We start from the raw sequence: 16,173 nt of genomic DNA on the forward strand, positions 1-16,173 counted from the left end.
GTGCCAATTTGGAAATCAGTACAGTGAATACAACTGGGAGCCAGTTTAGGGAGTGGCAGTTGGAATTGTGTGTCTCTGGTAACTTGTTACCAGGCATGATTCATTTTGAAAAAGCTGTAGTTACCTCAGGGCATTTGCCTGCATTCCTCGGTAAAGAGAATTAATAAATTCCAAGGCCAGAAGAGACCACTGTGATCATCTAATCCGATCTTCTGAAAACACAAGCCATAGAACTTCCTCGAAATAATTCCTAAATCCTATCTTTTAGAAAAACATCCCATCTTGATTTAAAAATTGTCTGTAGTGGAGAATCCACCATGACTCTTGATAAGTTGTTACAATGGTTAATTACTATCACTGTTAAAACTTGATATCTTAGTTCCTCCAGTCGGAATCTTTCTAGTTTCATCTTCCAGCTAGTGGAGCATGTTCAATCTTTCTCTACTAGATTGAAGAGTCCTTTATTAAATATTTGTTCCCCAGTAGGTATTTATAGACTCTAATCAAGTCACCCCTTAACCTGCTCTTCGTTAAGCTAAACAGATGGAGCTCCTTGAGTCTATCACTATAAAGCTTCCCCCAAAAACTGCGGTAGTCAAGCCTGAAGGCATGAAAACATGGATCACAATGGCCAGATCAGTGTCTGGTGTGATTGGGGTCCAACAGTTTGAGTGCAGATACCTTCAGTGGTGGGTGTTGTAATGAAGGTGAGTTCTTCCAAGTACTACTTCTTCCCACCAACATCATCTCAGTCTTGTTAGGGTTCATCTTCAGTCAGCTGTTCTTTATCAGGCACTAATTTTAGCCAAACAAAACTTGGAGGAGATGATGGTAGCATCTGGTAAAGGAGGTATAAAGCTGGGTGTTTTCTATTAGCATAGAACGTAAGAACGGCCATACTGGGTCAGACCAGAGGTCCATCTAGCCCAGTATCCTGTCTACTGATAATGGCCAATGCCAGGTGCCCCATAGGGAATGAACAGAACAGGTAATCATCAAGTGATCCATCTTGTCGCCCATTCCTAGCTTCTGGCAAACAGAGGCTAGGGACACCATCCCTGTCCATCCTGGCTAATAGCCGCTGATGGACCTATCCTCCATTAATGTATCTAGTTCTTTTTTGAAGAGGCCTGTTAGTCTTGGCCTTCACAACATCCTCTGGCAAGGAGTTCCACAGGTTGACTGTGCGTTGTATGAAAAAATACTTCCTTTTGTTTTAAACCTGCTGCCTATTAATTTCATTTGGTGACCCCTAGTTCTTGTGTTATAAGAAACTAACACATCCTTATTTACTTTTTCCAAACCAGTCATGATTTTATAGACCTCTATCATATCCCCACCTTAGTCATCTCTTTTCCAAGCTGAAAAGTCCCAGTCTTATTAATCACTCCTCATTTTGAAGCCGTTCCATACCCCTAATCATTTTTGTTGCCCTTTTCTGAACTTTTTCCAATTCCAATATATCTTTTTTTGAGATGGCGAGACCACATCTGTGTGCAGTATTCAAGATGTGGGCATACCATGAATTTATATAGAGGCAATATGATATTTTCTGTCTTGTTATCTATCCCTTTCTTAATGATTCCCAACATTCTGTTTTTTTGTTTTTTTTTTGACTGCCGCTGCACATTGAGTGGATGTTTTCAGAGAACTATCCACAATGACTCCAAGATCTTTCTTGAGTGGTAACAGCTAATTTAGACCCCATCATTTTATATATACATTGGAAAATATAATCCCAACTATACATGCATTTATCAACATTGAATTTCATCTGCCATTTTGTTGCCTAGTCACCTAGTTTTGTGAGATCCTTTTGTAGCTCTTTGCAGTCTGCTTGGGACTTAACTCTCTTGTATCATCTGCAGATTTTGCCACCTTACTGTTTACCCCTTTTTCCAGATCAGTTATGAATATGTTGAATAAGATTGGTCCCAGTACAGATCCCTGGGGGGAATACCACTATTTACTGCTCTCCATTCTGAAAACTGACCATTTATTTCTACCCTTTTTCCCCTGTCTTTTAACCAGTTACCAATCCATGAGAGGACCTTCCCTCTATCCCATGACAGTTTACTTTGCTTCAGAGCCTTTGGTGAGGGACCTTTGTCAAAGCCTTTCTGAAAAGCTAAGTACACTATATCCACTGGATCTACCGTGTCCACATGCTTGTTGACCCCCTCAAAGAATTCTAGTGGATTGATGAGGCATGATTTCCCTTTACAAAAACCATTTTGACTCTTCCCCAACAAATTATTTTCATCTATGTGTCTGATAATTTTGTTCTTTACTATAGTTTCACACAGTTTGCCCGGTACTGAAGTCAGGCTTACCAGCCTGTAATTGCCAGGATCACCTCTGGAGCCTTTTTTAAAAATTGGCGTCACATTAGTTATCCTCCAGTCATTTGGTACAGAAGCTGATTTAAACAATAGGTTACAAACCACAGTTAGTAGTTCTGCATTTTCACATGCGAGTTCCTTCAGAAATCTTGAGTGAATACCATCTGGTCTTGGTGACTTCTTATTGTTTATCAGTTTGTTCCAAAACCTTCTCTAATTATACCTGAATCTGCAACCGTTCCTCAGGTTTGTCACCTAAAAAGAATGGCTTAGCTTTGGGAATTTCCCTCACAACCTCTGCCTTGAAGCCCATGTTGTCTCACTAGCACTCAGTGGCTCCATGTAGGTATGGAATGGTACAGGGGAGAAAACTAAAACTTGGAGGCCCTTGTGTTGGAGATATAACTGTCCATAATGACTCTATAGCAGGGGTTCTCAAACTTCATTGCACCGTGACTCCCTTCTGACAAAAAAAAATTACTTCATGACCCCCAGAGGGGGGACTGAAGCCTGAGCCCACCTGAACCCCACTGCCCTGGGTGGGGAGGCCAAAGCCTGAGCCCCACCACTCTGGACAAGGGGGCCAAAGCTGAAGCTCAAGGGCTTTAGCCCCAGGCAGGTGGCCTGCAACCTAAGCCCCACCACCCAGGGCTGAAGCCCTCAGGATTTGGCTTTGGCCCTGGGCAGTGGGGCTCGGGCTTCAGTCCCGGGCCCCAGCGAATCTAAGCCAGTCCTGGCGACCCCATTCAAAGCGGTTCGCAACCCACTTTGGGGTCCCGACCCACAGTTTAAGAACCACTGCTCTATAGGTTCAGACACAGGTTATGCTCATATGGTTCCAAATGCTCCTTTCTAGCAGAACTCAGAGAGTGATGATGGGTAACTACTTCTCTTCTCTGAAGGCCCTCACCTATGGGATCTTGCAGGTGTCCAGATTATCCCCTATTCTCCAATATTTACCTGAGACCATATGAAGGTAGAGTGAGAATTCATGGGCTCCAATGCCAATAGTATACTGACACCCAACTATACATCTCAGCCCAGGTCTACACCACAAACTTTTGTTGGCCTACCTATATCAGTGGTGTCATGAGGTGTGATCTCTGACATAGCTGTGCTGGCAGAAGTGCCTAACATGGATGCAGTTATATGAGCAAAACAGCAGTTTTGCTAGTATAGATTATTTCGCCAGGAAGGGATGGTTTTATTATACAGGTACAAAACACAGTTTTGCTGGCATACACTCTAGGATCACTTTCCTGGTATAGTATGCTGGTATAACTACACCAGCAAAGTGCTCCTAGCATAGACATGACCTCATTCTCCAATGATACTACCACTACTAAGATTTAACAATTTCTACAAGTTCTCAGTTCCCGGATGAAACAGCAGCTAGCTCAAACACAACCCAGGCAACACAGAAACGATGCTGGTCAGCAGAGGGAAAAGCTTTGAAGAACTAGCTGAGACTCCATCTTCCTGCATCTACCTTTCCATTGAAAGCATACCGTGTACATTCATCGAAGTGGTGCAACGCCCCACAGTACTGTTTGACTATCACTTAGCTTGGATAATCAGGTACCATCTGACTCAAACTTCTTTTTACCTCCAGCTTGCTAGGAAACTCTGCCCCTTCCTGCCAGGAGAGGACCTGGCTCAGTCATCCATGCATTAGTCACCTGAAGGCTTGACTACTATAATTCACTACATCTGAAGCTGAATGTGAACACTGTAGAAAGGCCCCAGACAGTACAAAATTCAGCTGCCTGCCTCCTGCATAGTTTGGGTTCATGTGAGTACTTACAGCCCATCCTCTGGACCTGGCACTGGATCCCAGTCTATTTTTTATGCAATTTAAAGCCTTGGTCCTTATCTTCAAAGAAAATCAGTGGATCAGATCTCAGCTCCACCTAAGAACTGCCAAGAAAGTTGTGCTCCTCTGTAATAACACAGATCACAAAACTGACCACATACTATGTGAGAGCTTGGGGATAAAGCTTCTCAATTGAGGGGCTCTACCTGTGAACCAATTTCCAGCGATTAGATGAATTCAGGGTCTGTCCTACTTTTAGAAAGTGCTTCAAAACCTTCTTTGATAAAGCTTTTCCAGAATACCCCTTCCCCCACCTCTACCCCCAAAAAACAAAGCTAAAAACTCCCAAAAAGCAGTTACTACCCCCAGCCAGCCACAAACACGTCGTCACTCAAAGCAGTTTTCTATAATCCAAAAAGAGAAGAGCCAGGAAATACATAAGTCAAATAGAGACTTTGCTATTGACTTTTTTTTTTTTTTTTTTACAAGGAGGAAGTTCAATATTATGTTGATGAGCAGCAGTACAAAACCCTAAGATAAAAAAGAACTGAGACATCTCAGGGCAGTTAGATTCATGCCTGCCAGCCTCTTGGAGAGTGTACTGGAATCTGGTGGCTTATAGTATCAAATGCCCCAGAGAAGTCCCGAAGGATGAAGATGAATGTTTTTCCATTTTAAATGGACAGGAGGCCATCCCCCACCAGAGCAGCAAGTGTTGTCTATGCCGTGCTCTGGATTGGGAGGAGTCCAGAAAGTGCAACAGAAAGGTGGTACTGGAGACATATTTTTGGCTATCTTCTATACTAGTTTGATGGGGGAAGGATGGGATAACCAGATGATGCTACATTTTACATGGTAAAGCTCACTTCTTCCCTCCCTCTGACCCACCCCCCAATAGGAGAGGGGAAGAGAAGTTGTGAAGGGTGGTCAATTGTTGTGGGAAGGGAAAAGGTGCCTTCAAAAGTTTACCTTGTTTATTAGTTTTAGGGATTACATGGGACGGAATTGCTGCAGTTTAGCTGTAATGGAGTGTGGTTTTGAGTTAAGTCAAGCGCACCTATAGTGGCTGAACAATAACTCTTATTCTGTATAAATCTAATTGTGGATAAGAGGGGGAAGAGGTTAAAGAAGGAGTTGGTCTAACGTTTAAGTGTCACGTTTTCAAGAGCTCAGGACCTAGCAGTTCCCATTCATCTCTAGGAACCTAAATGGGAGTGGAGCTGTCTCAAAATCTGGCCCCCACTGTAAGTGCTGAACATGCTTGAAAATCCATTCCTATATGCTTTAGCAAAGATTGTGTGTGTGACTAAACTTCAGTGCTTCACACTAGAGCAACTCTTGATTTGCAGACTTTTTCTGTGTACTTACGATCTGGACATGCACACAAATGTACTGTCTGCCGATATAAATAGGTCTGTAATTTTGATCCTTCAAAAGTATTGGTCTTTTTACATTTTGCAGATATTTTAACCTCTATTTCTACATTTTATGCTTGCACATAATCTTTATACAGAATTCTATGTAAACACACACACATGCACTACTAGAAAATACTGCATTTTGGCATGTAATTCTTGCAGTACCTTCATCTCTAAGGCATCTAGGTATTTTTAGGTTCTGCTTGAACTTCTGTTGATTAGAATTTCAAATCAGCAGGAAAGTAAAATTTCTTGCAAGAGAGGTGAAAGAAGCCAGAACATATGGAGCAGAATTCTGCACAGGAATAAGTCTGTGGCTTTATTAGACCACTTTTGAAGAGGCTCCAAATAGAATATTTGTGAGGAAAAAAGTGTGTTATTAATTAAAATTCAGAAGTGGCATGAGCTGCAAATTCTGGTGGCTTTGAATTTGTGCCTTTTCATTCAGGAATAAAGCTGACAAACGACAACAGTAGTGTGAAGCTAGGACTGAATTTAAAATGTCAAGCACTCTGACTTTGGCTGTGAATCTTGGCATCGCTTCCATTTACCTACCCAGGGAAGCTTCCCCTTCAAAGGCTATAGGAGGGTCGATGTTGCATACATATTTTGGGCGGGGAGAGTCAACTTTCAGAATGGTTTGTGCATATGGCCACAATCACCGTGCATAACTTTGAAAACTAACAGGTTGCTGTTAGAACCGGTATTTCAGGAGAGAATTGCTCACTTTCGCTTTGACTAGTGAACCAACTCTGAACATTACTAATGTTTTCAAATTTATGACCCAGAAAATATTGTTACAGTTTTTATAGCATTTTACAGTCAGGTATTTTGTCAGCTTAAGCTAATGAGGTTTTTGCAGTTCTGTGAATTGAGGTGTTTGGAAATACTAAAATAAAACCCCATTAAAGTGGAGTTTGGGGTTTTGTCTTAACTTCGGTGGATGAGTCAACAACTCGGCACATTTGCTATGAAAACTTCAGGGTAAGTCTGAATATTTCTGATTTCTACAAAAACTAAAGCTTAAAAGTGCTGAAAGTTGAGCAGTTATTCCAGGGTAATTAGGTCAATGTGCAATTGCTTTTTTGCTAATTTAGGCTTAATCTTTGAGATGGGGCATTGTCTTCAATATCTCTAAATCACCATGCAAATTACGGTACTACATAAATATTTAATAAGAATAGTCTTTGTTGACACTTGTACTTGAGCAATTTTTCTTTCTCTTGCTAGCTTCTCAAGACATGCTCATATCCCCAAAAAAAGGGTCTTGTCATGACAGGTTTTTGGATTCTTAAACACAGGGATTGGCATTTGGAAATGTTTTCTCCCTTTCTGTTTAACATGCTAGTTAGTCACTGAAATCCTCATATAGATATTTATCAGGAATATCCTTGAAATTCTCCAGTGGACTCTACTACTGGAAGATTGAGGTCTACAGATCTGCCAAAAACCTGTAAGAGACTACCCAGTCCTTCTTGCTGTAGCTTTCAGTTGCTGGCTTGCAATGAGGGTAAAACTGTTGGCTTGCAGTAACACCTACAACACCTACTCTGCAAAAAGGGGCATGTTCCAGGACCATATTTCCTTCCATTGAGTTATCGTGACAAGAAAAGGAATTGAACTGAATTGATGCCATTTGAGGGAATTAAGAACCCTCCAAAACTCCATCCTGACTTTTTCCTAGTGAATTACTATGCGATGTATTTTAATTGTTTCTAATGCTTCATGTATTACTTTGCTGGTATTTTAGCAGCTGCTAAAATAGCAGCTAGCTGCTTTCAAAACTCAGAAGTCAAAACGTCAAGAAGAATTAAATGTGGGTTTTTTTAGCACTTTGGTGGAAGCTCTCAATAGTTGTTGTTCCATATTCCTGTCTAGTGACGTGAACAGCTTCTTACTTAACAGGGACTCAGCAGCATTTCACTTTCACACAGAGTAAGAACAGAAGTCTGATGTGCTCTCCCATCTTAGGTACATAGAGCTGCTTTAGTGACCTCCAGCTGAAATGTGCTTTCTCCAGTAGAGTCCTCAGGAAGAATGAAAAATGAAGGGCAGACTTCACAGCTGTTCTTTGCTGCCTTAGAGACTTTCTTTGAATGATGCTTCCACCATTTTCAAGATCACTTGAAATGGCATGAGTACTCTAGAGCGAGATGTTACACCAGGTGCAGTCCTAGCTCCCAGTGTCCCATTGAAGTTCTAATTAATGTAGCAGAAGCCTCGTTTTGATGAATTTCAGAGAATAGTTCCTTACTGCACTTATAAGATCCCATAAGTAGGGCCCTACCAAATTCATGGCCATGAAAAACGCGTCAGGCACCATGGAATCTGGTCTGCCCCCATGAAATCTTGTCTTTTGTGATTTTTACTTCATACTACACAGATTTCACAGAGGAGACCAGCATTTCTCAAATTGGGGGTCTTGACCCAAAAGGGAGTTGCAGGGGATCGTACTGCCTTCAGAGCAGGGAGGCCAGAGAGCGGCAGCTGTTGGCCAGGTGCCAAGCTCTGAAAGTAGCACCCTGCCAGCAGCAGCACAGAAGTAAGGGTGGCAGTGCCACATCATGCCAATCTTTCTTCTGTGCTGTGGCTCTACCTTCAGAGCTGGGCTCCAGGCCAGCAGCCACAACTCTCCAGGTGCCCAGCTCTGAAGGCAGTGTCACCGCCCGCAGTACGCAGAAGTAAGGGGAGCAGTACTGCAACCCCTCCTACAATAACCTTGTGACCTTCCCACAACTCATTTTTGGGTCAGGACCCCTACAATTACACCACTGTGAAATTTCAGATTTAAATAGCTGAAATCATGAAATTTATGATTTTTTAAATCCTATGACCATGAAATTGACCAAAATGGACCATGAATTTGGTAGGGCCCTACCTATAAGGTATTAATGCCTCAGTACATCTTTCCACAATGCTGCATTAGATGAATGTAGTGTAAAGAGCACAGTTCATAGCCTATTCCTGACATGAAGTGTAGCACATTGAGATCTGCCACCCGGAGCTGAAATCTTTCGTTTTGCTGTATTTTTGGTATGACTCTGCTTTTGCTAAACTAGCCTTAGCTGACAGATATTTTTCCCCAGCAAGAAGTTTTTTGCTTGTTAAAGTGGACTAGCAAAGGTACTTCTGCATTTCTGTACTATCCTTTAGGAGAGACAACCCATATCCAGTATCTTTCAGTAATGAACTTAACAGTAAATATATCACAAGAGCTCATTAATCTAACTCTGCTTTCTAACCAAGAGGGAGCTCCTGTTTCTCAGGAAACGGTTTCATCTCTAAATCTGAACTGGTTTTAAGGATAAGAGTAGAGATAAACATATTGGCCTTCTCTCCTAGTGCAATAAATTAATAATGTAATTGCTGTCAAAGTTGATGAGCCTGGGACTGGAATGGGCACTCCCACACACAACCGACTACGTAGTGCCCACCCTGATTCCCAAGGCTAGTGAAGCAGGGAGAGAATACAGAAGCAATAATACAACTGTGAACTAGCGAAAAACTCTTCAGAACTATGTTGTTACACAACCTAGCTTCGATAGGCTGATGCATGGCTCATTTAAATTCTTAGGCACTTTTGATAATTTTATCCTTTACCTATCTAAAAAGCCCAATGCATAATGTAAAAGAAAAGCTAATAATATAAAAACTTGTCTTAAGTAAAATGTTAAAAATCCTGTATTGGATATTGGTTTTTTAATGATGGGATTTTTTTTATGAATTCAGTTGTAGGCATTATCACTGTTCTGTTTGAACAGTCTGTAAATTTTCCATATGGGCTTTAAGGCATTGTTCTCACTTGCACATATTTATAAAAAGCAAAAGCCCCGGCAATAAGAGACAGCTGAAAATAGTTTAGATCATTCACTGGCCCACTAGAATAGTGAGACCCTAAATTAACAGAATCCACCCAAGAAAAGCATCTGGATACCTTTTGTGGACAGATTGATGAATTTCTGTTCAGTGTGCAGTTGTAGTTTTTTTAAAAAACATGTTAGGAGACATGAGGATTGAATGGAAGAATAATAGAGAAAATATTGATGGAATATCTTTATGTAGGATACTGTGTAAATTACTGCTCACCTCATCTTAGAAAGGATGTTGCAGCATTAGCGGGGTCTCAGAAAAGGGTGGTGAGAATGATTGGGGCTTAGAAAAACTGATATGTGGAGCATGAAAATAATGGGATTGTTTACCTTAGAAGGAGACAAAATAAGATAGGACGTGATAGTTACATAAAACAATGGTCTAGAGCAGTGGTCTCCAAACTTTTTGGATCGCGCACCCCCCAGGGCCAGCTCTAGGGAGAAGCCAAAAAAAAAAAAAAAAAAAAAGAGCGGCTGCTGGCGTGCGGCCAAAGATAGGGCAGGGAGAGCTGAGCAGCCGCCAGCGTGCCACTGAGGAATCAAAGGTCCAGGAGCGCAGCCGCCACTGTGACAGCGGCGTTCCAGCGGCGCTCCTCCTGCTGCGCACCCCACTTTGGAGACCACTGGTCTAGAGAAGATAGAGTGAAAGCTTCTGTTCTCCCTGCTTCATATCACAAGGACAAGGAGACAGTCAATGAAGCTGAAATGTGACAAATTCAAAACTGATAAAAGGAAATACATTTTCACACAATGCATAATTAGACTCTGGAACTCACTGCCACAGAATGTCATTGAAACCAAGAGTTTTAGCAAGATTCAAAGAAGGATTGGACATTTATATGGATAGCAAGAATATCCAGACTTGTTAGCTAAGGATGATATTAAAAAAAAGTGGAAAGGATCTGAAACCTCATATTGCAGGGTTTAAGGCAATTTCTAACAGGGATTAGGATGAAACCGTCATGGTGGGCAGATTATACCATATCTGTTTACTGCATGGTTTCTTGCACTTTCCTGTAAAACATCTGATGCTTGCCACTTTCAGAGACAGGTTACTGGACTAGATGGACCTCAGGTCTGATGCAATATGGCAGTTGCTATATTCCTATGCCATCCAATTGGTACTGGTTCAGCAGGCTGATGTCCTATTTTCAACAAATGGAGAAAGGAAATGCCAATCTCAGTTGGAGATGTTCCCTACCCCAGAATGTACACAAGAGAATCGGGCAAGTAGCCTGTTAAGTTGATACCCAAGGGCATTCTTACTTAAACCATCTTTACCATCTGACCTTGGAAGTGCCTGGTATTTCCTGCATATGGCTGCTGTGGATCAGCAGTTGAGAATAAATGGGGAAAGGGATAGAGGTTTTATATCCTAATTTAGCTGAATCATTGTCTGTTTTGTTAAATAAGATCAGTTAAGTAAAGGAAACTCCATTTTTGTTGCTGGTATCCCGAGAATACATGCTCTGCACAAGGTAAGGGTGTGAAATATAGCAAAGTCTATAGCAGGTGTCATCGAAACGGCAAGCCAAAATAAATCCATCTTGTCTTCAAGTTAGTTTTGCAAAAATAATCCCTCATGAGATTTTTTTTGTATCGGTTTTCTTAAGGATCTTACCAATGTAAAGGTAATCTATTGGTTCTTTCATTTCTATAGTGGTGTCTTGTAATATAGGTTTACAGCAGCGGTTCTCAAACTGTGGGTTGTGACACCATTTTAATGCGGTCGCCAGGGCTGGCTTAGACTTACTGGGGTCTGGGGTTGAATCCCGAGCCCCACCACCTGGGGCCAAAGCTCGAGCGCTTCAGCCCTGGGTGGCGGGGCTTCAGCTTTGGCCCCCTTCCTGGAGTGGTGGGGCTTGGGCTTTGCCCCCATCCCAACCTGGGGCAGCATGGCTCATGTGGGCTCAGGCTTTGGTCCCCCCTTCTGGGGTCGTGTAGTAATCTTTGTTGTCAGAAGGGGATCATGGTGCAATGAAGTTTGAGAACCCCTGTTTTAGAAGCTTGAAATAATTGTGGTTTTAATCTGTTCTGATTGCTTATGGAGAGGCACTAGCTAAGTGTTCTGTGGGAGGCAGAATGATGTCCTTTGAGCTATCATGCAGGAGGGATATTGTTGGCATACATTATATTGTACTACTTTTCAAACGCAGTGGATTATGCCATCCTGGTAGCTGTGTGCTGCTGTTCTGCCATACTGTATCAGCCTACTACTACTTACCATCATACAGCACTTTTCACTTGCAAAGGCCTTTAGAAACACTACTTACAATGTCCCTGTGAGGTAATTATTATCCTCATTTTACTGATAGGGAAATGGACGCAGAGAGGAGATTTGTTCAAAGTTACCAAGTATCTGTGTCAGAGACGGGATCTGAAGTCAAGACTTTTATACTCACTCTGATGTTCAGCCCACATCCCGAGATGAGAGTTCGGTTTCCAGTCTCTCCCTAGATTGAAAAGACTGGGTGCTGAAGAGGCTTTATTCTTTGCCTTTGGGGGGAAAAAAAGGCTGCCTTTTATCATTGAAGTGCAGGGCTCTGGATGCCTGAATGGTATTAAGTAGCTGGGAGAGGAAGGAAGGGAGAGAGAAGACTGACCCACAGTCAGAAGGATAATGGCATGACATAGCATCGTGAGGAAGGGAATCCTCTGGGTTCTGACAGAGAGTGAGGACACCCTCAAAAAGAGAATGGCATTCAGTACAACTAGACTGGGGAAATCTGGGTTCTTTTTCCAGCTCAGTCACAGGGTTGGTGGTGCTAACAGAGTCAACATTTTTAAAATAACTTCTGATTTTGAGTGCCATGGTATTTGGGTCCCCAAACTGTGACACCATGGACAGCATGCTCAGCACCCACAACTCCAAAAGAAGTCAAAGGAAGCTGAGGGTGTTCAATGCCTCTGAAAATCAGACCCTAGATATTTCCAGCTGGGCATCCAAAATCAGAGACTAATTTAGAAAATGTTGGTTTTACTCTGTCTCATCTGTAAAATAGGAAACTTCCTTCCTCACAGAGGGGTGGGTTGCAAGAATAAATTACTAATATATGACTCCAACTCAGATATGCCATAGAAAATTCTGTAAATGTAGGTGTAAACTATGTGGTCTCCCACTGAATGTGTATGATACAAAACAGCATGGAATTTAAAGTTATTCATACCAATAGTTGTGACAATATCATGAAAACAAATGAAAACGTGAAGTTTTCATTGATCTTGAAACCCCACTAATACCCAGCATAATGCTGTTCTCCTGGGTGACATAGGATTCAGCCATTTCAAGGGAGTCCTTAACACAACACATTCTTTCCTTCTCCTTGGCAGGTTATGTGTTCTGTATGTTACATCGCCTGCCCGAACAACATGACTGCACGTTTGACCACATGGGACGTGGGCGCGAGGAAGCCATTATGAAAATGGTGAAACTGGACCGGAAAGTAGGGAGATCATGCCAGCGCATCGGCGAAGGGTGTTCCTGAGTGCGACACTCTGCAACCAAATGCTGTTCTTAGTTCACTAATGTTAGCCTTATTTAGGACAAAGTCAGCCAGACACCTTGTACTGGGCAAGTTTCAGACTACAGCCAATCAGTTTCCTTTCTTTAGCCAACCGTCCTGGTACTGTAGTTTAGGGGTTGATGGTGGTTGAAATTGATTTCTGGCTGGTTACAAAGGTGCCTGCTAGCCAATGTATAAAATTAAAACATGAAGAAATATTTTTTTGAGCATGGCTAGTGGATTTAAAACACAACAAAACAAAAAATCCAAAGGCTTCTGTTATTGCTGGAGTCAAACTCTAAAAGCCTTATGCTGGAAACCTTCCAGCTGCAGAGTTAAAATAAATAGCTGAGTAGAAGCTGGTGTAAAAGTTTGCTATGCACACGGCTTTCAGACAAACTGTGTTTAATGTGCAGCCTTTCACCTCTTCACTTCTAGTTAATCCTGAAGAGGTGAAACTCCACTAAAAGCAGCAGTGGTAGCTGCTAAGCCCGGAAGACCTGACTGGTCATCCGTGCCTTCATCACGTGTGGCTTTTGAGGTTAGGCAATGTCACCAGCATCAGGGATTCTGCTGGGGAGGGAACATCTTTCTGATTCTTCCCAGGAAGCCAAAAAGAGAGGAGGACAGAGATTCTTATGAAAAAAATTTATATCTAACTTGCTGCAGAGATCCTATTTTTCTTCATTTAAATTATGGTGATCTCATTTTAAAGCTGGTTCCATCCTAGAGCAGTAAACAGTGTATATTCTCTACATGGCATCCATAGAATTTCTAAGCGTTGTCTGACCAGATTCCACGGTTGTTATGTATGCTGACCAGTGCTGCCATTCCCACTGGCCGAAACCTGATTGGCTCTTGTTTGCCTTTTGCTAAGTGCAGGTATCTGATAATTGATCAAATAAGGCTAATTCACAGCACAGTAGCCAAGGCTGGATTCTACAGACTGACTTTCTGTAGCTAGACATATATATTGGGGGGGGAAAGGACATATTGTAGCAAACAGAATTCAGTAACAGTATTGGGGAACAACCAGGAAAGCATCCCTCATCAGCTTGAGTTTTAACAAGATAATCAAATGGGCTATGTCAGCCTTGTTTCTATGCAGCTCGATGCTCTCATGAAAATCTCTGCCCGCATATATTGCAAAGCAAGTGAATGTGAAATGCATTACATGGAATAGAAAACTTTGGATCTGTTGTTTAGACTTATGTGCGCTTTCACACTGAGCCACATAGAGCTGAACTGCACAGATCTTGTTAGTTTGTAGCATAAAAAAAAAAGAGAAAGAAAAAAAAATCAGCATGTCTCCTGCTGCAGACAAAGTTTATGCAGGTCAAGAGGATTCATGCTGATTTGTCTCAGTAGTCCTATGTGGATATGGTTCCCTGACCCAAGTTAGTAAAGCATTAACAATCAGGTAGTTTAGTAGAAAAACTGGGAGGGGTGGGAGGATTTTGTATAGTTTTGAAAAATTGGGCTTGTGTAAAACTTCCAAGGGGTGAAGTAGCATATTGTCACTCCAATAATAGTGTGTGGGGAAAGAGAGCTTAAATAAGTCCTCCTTTTTTCTGCATGTGTTAAAGGTAAATAATTTCATACATGCCAAATTAATTTTTAGTTTGGTAGCCAGATCAAACCATTTAATGAGACATTTTTTTTAAAAATACACTCAGCATCAGACTGTATTAGTGTGATTTAATCATAAAGTAAATCAGAAATGTTCCATCATTTGTAAAATGCAAGCTATGTAAACCAAACTATTTTTTTATTATTCAAGGTTATGGAATCAGCAACAAAATTTCCAGCTGTATTTTCAGGAAATGGTCCCACTCCATCCTGGTGACAAGGCAATCTGAGGATATTTTTAACACTTGCCATGAAGAGTTTAAAAACCATGGATTTCAGCTGTTGCTGAGATACGCACTTTCTTTTCCTCTAAAATCATAGCATAGTCTTTGGTGGACATTCTGATTGACACACAAGACTCCTCCGCATTAATACTGATGATGCTGTTTATCCCTCCTACTCCTTTAACCCTGTTATAAATGCACAGTTGGTTTCAAGGTGGCTCGTAAGAGAACACTACTCAAAGTTCATGTGGATTATGGGCAATATTCACTTTAAAACAAAAGTGGGGGTAGGGGTTGTTCCTTCTGCAGTATCTGTTCTGTGAAGTTTGTTAAACGTAAAGAAAGCTTAAGTTCTTGTATCTTTAAAGAAAATCTTATTTAACCCTTTTGTGTTCTAGATTTACTTACACATGTAGCCTAGTGCTCAGTTTTAGTTTAACATTGTGAAAATATTAAAGACTCTTGTAACTTTATTCTTTTTCCTCCTGCTAAAAAAAAAAAAAATTAAACCAATCAGACTAAAGTTTGAATTCCTCTCTGACTATTCCAGCAGGTCATGTTGATCTGCACTGTTTCTGCTGTTTATGAAATGTGAATTGGGGGGGGGGGGGAGAAACCTCAGCACTGGGCCAGTGATTTCAAATTGTGTTTAAAGTTGGTGGGAAGTGGGTAGTATTTTCTGCCAGTCATTGGAGCTAGCACTTCTGCAGAGTTCAAGTTTAGCAATTTCTTTTGTAAGCAACTCTAGTTTAACCTCACAAAACTTTATTTCCTAATACTGAGGTTACAGTAGATTTGTCACTTTTATCAATTAAACAAGTTTCTTTGCTCTTAAGTCCCATGCATATGGTACTGCACACTGCTACAGTGGTATGAGAAGTAAAGAATGTCCTCTAAAGTAAATGTATTTTGACTGATTCTTCACCTGCAGTAGCTGTATGCTGAATGTAAAGTTCCATAGTTATGAGATGTTCATAATTGGTAATTAGGAGCTAAACTATATAGATTAGATCTTACAATGCCAATAACAATGGAATGTGTTGAACAAGGAGACAAAGTCAAACGGGTACTATTTAAATTCAGTTTGGAATTGAAATTATGCCTGAATCATGGGACATGTACCCCTATTTTTTCCTGAAATGAACACTGTACTTTCAAAGATAAAATTGTGTATTGTGGTTCTTGCACACCACTTCAGTAGTATAGCAAGGTTAGTCACACTTAGAGATATCCCAGCTGCTATTGGTGTAGCTCCAAGGAGTGAGCCAAGATTTCAGAAAAAGAGGGAGATCTCTCAGCTAGAATGAGCAGTCTTGAGCCCTACGTCCAAAATCCTTTCTTGCTCTGTATCTGCTATTGTCTGTCTTGCAACAAT

At 41.3% G+C, this 16,173-nt stretch overlaps 1 protein-coding gene across 2 annotated transcripts in view; it reads left to right on the plus strand.

The window, feature by feature from the left end:
* The window catches only part of ZFAND3 (zinc finger AN1-type containing 3), a 236,682-nt gene extending 221,343 nt beyond the window's left edge, over positions 1-15,339 (plus strand). Inside the window, exon 7 of one of the 2 annotated variants that reach the window (XM_074949104.1) lies at positions 12,773-15,338. In XM_074949104.1, coding sequence (XP_074805205.1) covers positions 12,773-12,927 — 155 coding nt within the window. In that variant the 3' untranslated portion in view covers positions 12,928-15,338. Of the gene's footprint in view, positions 1-12,772 lie in introns of both variants that reach the window. The other variant, XM_074949105.1, reaches the window with a different exon arrangement.
* Positions 15,340-16,173: the final 834 nt, after the last annotated feature.

This window comes from Natator depressus, chromosome 3 (assembly GCF_965152275.1).
Source record: "Natator depressus isolate rNatDep1 chromosome 3, rNatDep2.hap1, whole genome shotgun sequence".
Lineage (NCBI taxonomy): Eukaryota > Metazoa > Chordata > Testudines > Cheloniidae > Natator > Natator depressus.